The 6,597-nt window shown below is 41.2% G+C and overlaps 1 protein-coding gene across 6 annotated transcripts; it reads left to right on the top strand.

Annotated features, from left to right (window-relative positions):
* Positions 1-154: 154 nt before the first annotated feature.
* Positions 155-6,595, top strand: hspbap1 (hspb associated protein 1). 6 transcript variants are annotated; one of them, XM_089003142.1, is made up of 8 exons: positions 155-218; positions 1,902-2,106; positions 2,180-2,364; positions 2,776-2,912; positions 3,209-3,380; positions 4,249-4,332; positions 4,409-4,516; positions 5,145-6,595. In XM_089003142.1, the coding sequence occupies exons 2-8, from the start codon at positions 1,905-1,907 to the stop codon at positions 5,481-5,483; spliced, it is 1,227 nt and encodes a 408-aa protein (XP_088859268.1). In that variant the 5' UTR covers positions 155-218; positions 1,902-1,904; the 3' UTR covers positions 5,484-6,595. The 6 variants fall into 6 exon arrangements, with proteins under 6 accessions (XP_088859268.1, XP_088859269.1, XP_088859270.1 ...); XM_089003143.1 differs by having other exon boundaries at positions 171-218; positions 1,896-2,106; XM_089003144.1 differs by lacking the exon at positions 155-218 and adding an exon at positions 237-545.
* The last annotated feature ends 2 nt before the right edge of the window (positions 6,596-6,597 follow it).

Below are 6,597 nucleotides of genomic sequence, written 5' to 3'. Positions count from 1 at the left end.
CGTAAGCGATTTGGTTTCCGGTACGGAAGCTGTGGCTCTTGAGCTGCCATTTTGACTCACTCGGAAGGCTTTTCCTGCAGGCGTCGCTCCTTGCGCGGCGCCAAAATGGAGTAGTTTCACCGGCACAACGCTGACGAGCCAATTGAAAACAAAAACGTCATAAGTCATGTGAGCTTTGTTTACTTCCGCCCACAGCTTCGCTGCACGTGTTGAGAACGGTGTGTTCCCTATTTTATTCCAAGAGTTTGCTTTCCTCGAGCTACGACGCTATCTTAAAGATACGGAGTTGATTTTTTTGACTTTTTGAAGTTAAGCACACACTTATTCAAGGTGTTTTTTTACGCGATCGAGCATTTCATTAGTTTGACTGATAACGTGAACAACTGCGGTATTATTTAATTCAGATAGCTCACGTGTGGTGAGGATCTCTTGAATAGCCCACAGACCTGTTCTAAATCAATTAATAAATGATGGGACATTGTAATAACCTAGTAATGATCACAATGTAAGCGTCCAAAACACAACTAAAGTCTACTTGATTATAGGTACGCTACAGTGACCGATATTCCACTGCGATTGTTTTTGTCCAGTGAACCGAGTACACTCTACTCGCAGTCGTATATCATGCATTTTTGTTAATTACGTAATAGTTTTTGGTGGCATTTTCCAAGATATGCAATTTAGGATGACGTATTACACGTTTCCCTCCATGCCGGTTCTTGAAATTTCCGAATAAGACAACGAAAAACGGGCAAAAAAATGATTGAAGTTTACGCTCTTTTTGCTAACGCTACACTTTATAAAGGTGAGTAAGTTGTATTTTTATAACTCATCGAAGTGGTAGAATATATATTTTTCTCAATGACTGCCAAGCTTCAAGCAAAAAGAAGCATTAGCATATATATTTCTAGAGCTTGCAATTTTCTTTCCTAGTATTCGGTGACAGCCATTTTTGATTTCTGACGAAAATCCGCCTGCATTCGATCGTTAATTTAGATTTTGAATATTTTCTTGTGTTTTCCGTTCGTGTCGAATTTAAGAAGCTTTCCAATGGTACCTTACTCGTTAAGATCTGTCAAAAAGTAAGAAAGTTATGATAGTTTAAACTGTAATAAAGAACTCGGTGACAGATTTTCATTGTTTTAACTGTGTAATAAAAGGCAGAAAATCCCGTCATATTTCGAAAATTAAAAATTCCATTATTTCCTTATTATTTGTCATAGAACAATAATCTATACATTTGAAAGCTATTTAAATGCACTTTAATATGGTTTTATGACAACCGACGCCTCCGGAGCAGTTGTGTCCATAATTTGTAAAATCACTTCAAATGACTGACACTGAGCGTATTTTACAAAGATTCCACCGCATATAGCTATCTTTTACGTTTTAAGACTCGCGCTGAATATTCCGGAAGTCTTGTTTTTGAGTTGGTGACGAGTCCTCACCCTACGTCACTGAAGGAACGCCCCTGACCGAGAAAGCGACACACAATGCATTTTGGGTACTTTTTTTGGTCTGAAAACTCATGTTGATCCGCGTTGATGTCAAAATTAGAAGGAAAACACATAAATAACGCCATGGTGAATGGTTGTGTGTTGCACCAAGACTACTATTTGATACTAGTTGACACAAATTGCCAGCAGACAAAGAAGCCCATTTCCAACAGAGCTTGGGCGCCATTTTCTGGGACGCTACGTTGGAGGCCTGACGGCTCGATTTGATACGCTAGTACTTCTTTAATCGATTCCAAACATTTATGCTTTCCTCTTCAGAACTATTTGAATCATATTCATAACTGGATGAGTAACAAGAAAGCATCTTCTCCGAATCGGAAGCCATTGTTTTGATTCTAGAGCAAGGCAAGACGTCCTGGCTTGACGTCACATTGTCAGTTGCAGGTCATGGACACCGGCAGCGCCACCCGCGTCCCACCCTTCAGTCCAGAAGAGGCCCAGAGAATTGTGGGTCGGCTACAGCAGCCCGCCGTCTTCCTGAACATGACTCACGGCTGGCCCGTCCTCGGCTGGACCGCAGAGAATCTACGCGAGCGCCTCAGGGACGGAAGCATCCGATTCCGACTCGGGAGGAAGGAGGAGATGAATGGTAAGAAGAAAGATTGAATGGGCGGATGATTGGATGATGGAAATGAACGGCTTTGGCGGCTTTTTGTTTTTAGTGCCTCAGTTTGAAACTCAGTGCGCCTACGTGGATGCAAGCATGGGTCAGTTCCTCAGCTGGCTGAAAGATGAGGCGAGGGAGGATGTGGGCTCTTTCTGTGACTACCCACGGGCTCAGTTTTGGGCCTACGCTGACTACAAGTACATCGCCAAGATGTTTGAACACCAGCCCGATATGTTTGAGGTACAGTCATACCTTGACATACCAACTTAATTGGTTCTCAGACAGAGTGTGTAAGGCGAAAAGTGTGTATCCCAAAAAATAATTTCCCATAGGAAACCATTAAAATGAGAATAATTCGTTCCCAGGTCCCCAGAAAACATAATTTTCTACTAAATAAGCCTTAAAACGACACAAAATAGACCTTATTTTATGTATAATAAATGTTCTATTGTATTATAATTAAAGAAATAAACTGTACTGTATAATAAAGTCGTTTTATTTACCTTTCTGATGGTCGTTGATGGCTTGATGGAACGGAGTGATCGGTTTCATCAGCATTACACTTGATGAGGAACGTAGCCTTCTTCTTTCACCATCTTGGAAATGAACGCGAATGGCTTTGGTGCGTAATATTTCATATTTGTGTGTCAGGATGTAAAGTGGGATGCATTCGGGTTCAAGGGCCGTAATGGAAAAGAGAGCACGATATGGATAGGCACAGAAGGTGCCAACACCCCGTGCCACCTGGACTCTTACGGATGCAACTTGGTGTTACAAGTACAAGGACGGTAAGAGTGCCTCACAAATGTCTCACCCCCACTTCCATAATAATAATAATAATAATAATAATAATAATAATAATAATAATAATAATAATAATAATAATAATAATAATAATCACAATAATAATAATAATGATACATTTTATTTCTATAAATCTAAATTTAACGTTCATAAACCGAAAAGTTCGTAAGCCAAGGGGTTCGTAAAATCAAGGTATGACTGTACATAAAAACAAGCACTAGACTAGTTTGCTTTTACACCCCCCAATCAATTCCCTTACCTCTTCCTCACTTACGTACAGGAAGCGCTGGCACATGTTCCCTCCGGAAGACACGTCCAAGATGTACCCGAGCAGGATCCCGTACGAGGAATCCAGCGTCTTCAGCCAGGTCAACATCCCACATCCGGACCTCGGCAGGTTTCCCGCTTTCCGGCACACCAACGCGCACGTCGTCACCCTGTTACCCGGACAGGTGGCTCAACTTAAATATATCAATATACACTTCCATACCCCCTTTGAGTGCAGACGTGGTTTGCTATCGAGTGGAGTACTTTTGCTATTATGGGACAGGAAAAGACCACACCAAAGGCTAATGTTAAGATCGTCGAAAAACACCAACGAGGTATGCGTTTGTGTGATTTAGCGTCCCAGTACCAGTATGCTAAGTCGACCATTGCTACGTGTGGCTAAGGGTGTTTCTGTGTTGTCTAAGCAACGGTCTCAGGCAATAGAAGAGGTTGAAAAACTTCTGTTGATTTGGATTAACGAAAAGCAGTCAGCAGGGGAGAGTGTGAGTGAGGGTATTATCGCTGAGAAAGCACGGCAACTACATCAACGACCATCACAAAGGTCAATAAAACGACTTTATTATACCGTACAGTTTATTTCTTTCATTACAATACAATAGCACATTTATTGTACTTAAAATAAGGTATATTTTGTGTAGTTTTAAGGCTTACTTTGTAGAAAATTATGTTTTATGGGGACCTGAGAACGGATTATTCTCATTTTAATGGTTTCTTATGGGAAATAAACGCTTGGCAGATGAACTTTTTGCTATTAATATAATATTAGCTATATAGCTAATGGATAGCTAGCCAGTCAGCTAGATAGCTAATGGATAGCGAATATGTAGATAGCTAATACTGTAGATAGTGAATAGCTCGATAGATAGTTTGTTTTTTTACTTTATGTTACTTCCGGGTTGAGTGAACGCTGGCGCGTGTGGCTGCCGCTGCTCACCCGCAGAAAAAAATATCCTGTGACTGTAACGTGTCCTTGAGAGTTTTGAAAGGCGCTTATAAATGAAATGTATGAGTATTATTATTTGATGTGGTCAGGTTCTCTTTGTTCCACGACACTGGTGGCACTACGTGGAGTGTCTGGATAGCATCACCGTCAGCGTCAACTCCTGGATCGAGCTGGTGAGCCTTCCCAAATTGGAGTGTGTGTATTTTTTTGATCAATAATTGACTGATGAGTAAATCGATTCCCGTCTAGGATGATGACCACGTGGCGCGCGTGGGCGAGGCCGTGACCAGGACGGTTGTGTGCGCCGTAAAGAGCGTGCAAGGTGACGACGGCGGGCGCTGGCTCAACCCCACAGAGGTTCGTAGTCCATGTAAAAGAGTGTATTATATATAAACTGACGAACGCAACGTTGACCCACAAAAAAAAAAGCTCGGGAAGGCATCAAAGTTATGCTAAATGAAAACTAGTGAGGAAAAAAAAATGGAAAAAATATTTTTGTTTGGAAAATAAAATCCAAATTAACTCATTCACTGCCATCAACGACCATCAAAGGTAAATAAAATGACTTTATTATACAGTACAGTTTATTTCTTTAATTATTATACCATAGCACGTTTATTATACATAAAATAAGGTATATTTTGTGTAGTTTTAAGGCTTAGAAAATTAGAAAATTGTGTTTTAACGGGGACCTGGGAACAGATTATTCTCATTTTAATGGTTTCCTATGGGAAATTATTTTTTGGGATACACACTTTTCGCCTTACACACTCTGTCTGGGAACCAATTAAGTTTGTAAGCCAAGGTATCACTGTATTCTGTGGGTCCTGCAATTTGAGTGAAAATGTCAAAAACCCTGGCACTGGAGTGAACACATTTGTGCATGTCGTCTGGCAGTGAATGAGTTTAAAATGCGCTAAAACTGAACATTCAGACCGCCACACAAAATTCGGACTGGAACTCAATGACATCATTGCGTCCACAGGAGGGCTTGACATCCCATAACGACAACATGCGCTACATCAATTTAGCATTGCGGGCCTGCGCTCAGCAAGAGAAGATCAAACCCACCTTGAGATCCAACAACCCCTCCAAGCGCCATTCTGACGGACGCCTCCGAAGCGACGTCCCCTTCGGGACGTGTCTACTTCCTGTTCCCGGCCTTCCTCGACCTCTCCAAGATGGCGGCGATGACGAGGCTCCCGATACGATTGACGAGTCGCCCTTGGGCACCGATGACCTTCTGGAGTGTCTGTTGCATCCGGATGTGGTTGCCGTGGTTACCCGGCTCCTGTTGGATAAGCAGAGGAGAACTCGCCATTAATATGAGTTGAGACAATCTCCGAGGGGGACGAACGAACGAGCGCCGTTACCTTAATGTCAACGGGGGCGGCCGAAAAGTGAAGGATGGTAATCGGATTTGATGCATTTAAACGTGTTTGTTGCCTAGCAACATGACACACATGGCTGTGATCACGGAGACACGAGGCCTTCTCTTGATTTTTTTTTTCACAGTTGTTCAAATTATTCGGTGACCATCTTTGCGATTGTTATTTTGAATAAAAAATGTTGAAATAAAAATCACAATTTTTTTGTAACAGGTGACAAGATTTTGTTGTACAGTGATACCTCGGTTTACGAACCCTTTAGCTTATGAACCTTTCGGTTTACGAACGTTACATTTATGAACATTTTACCTTGGCATACAAACTATTTTTCGGGATACACACAATGAGTGATATGTCGTTCGCGAACGAGTCCGTTCTAACAAGAAAATGGCAGCTGACTTTTTTCGAGTGTAGACTGCAAGGTTAAATCAATCAGGCTCCACGAATAACCCGCACAAGCCATCTGTACACTTGATGCAAAAAGCTATCAACCCAGCTAAACAGAGCACAATTGATGAGGAACAAGGTAAAATTATTGCAGAGAAAGCACCTACAATGGATCATTCCTCAAGATGGTGAAAGAAGAAGGCTACATTCCTCATCAAGTGTTTAATGCGGATGAAAACGGTCACTCCATTCCATCAAGCTATCAACGACCATCACAAAGGCCAATAAAACGACTTTATTATACAGTACAGTTTGTTTCTTTAATTATAATATCACACATTCATTACACATAAAATAAGGTATATTGTTTATCTTGTGTGTTTTTAAGGCTTAGAAAATTAGAAAGTAGACAATCATGTTTTATGGGGACCTGGGAACGGATTATTCTCATTTTAATGGTTTCCTATGGGAAATTATTTTTTGGGATACACACTTTTCGCCTAACACACTCTGGCGGTGAACCAATTAATTTCGTAAGCCAAGGTATCAATGTACGAAGCTTTTAACGGCGTTGGGGCCACCTAAGTGACAACCAAATATTTATTCCATAAAATCACGAATAAGGCACAAGCTACCAAATTAATAACAAAAAAGAACCCCCCC

The sequence above is a fragment of the Hippocampus bargibanti genome, linkage group LG08 (assembly GCF_051943395.1).
Source record: "Hippocampus bargibanti isolate YZ-2025 linkage group LG08, ASM5194339v1, whole genome shotgun sequence".
NCBI classification, from domain to species: Eukaryota; Metazoa; Chordata; class Actinopteri; order Syngnathiformes; family Syngnathidae; genus Hippocampus; species Hippocampus bargibanti.
The sequence above is the reverse complement of the archived record's forward strand: the minus strand, read 5'-3'. Positions and strand labels throughout refer to the sequence as shown.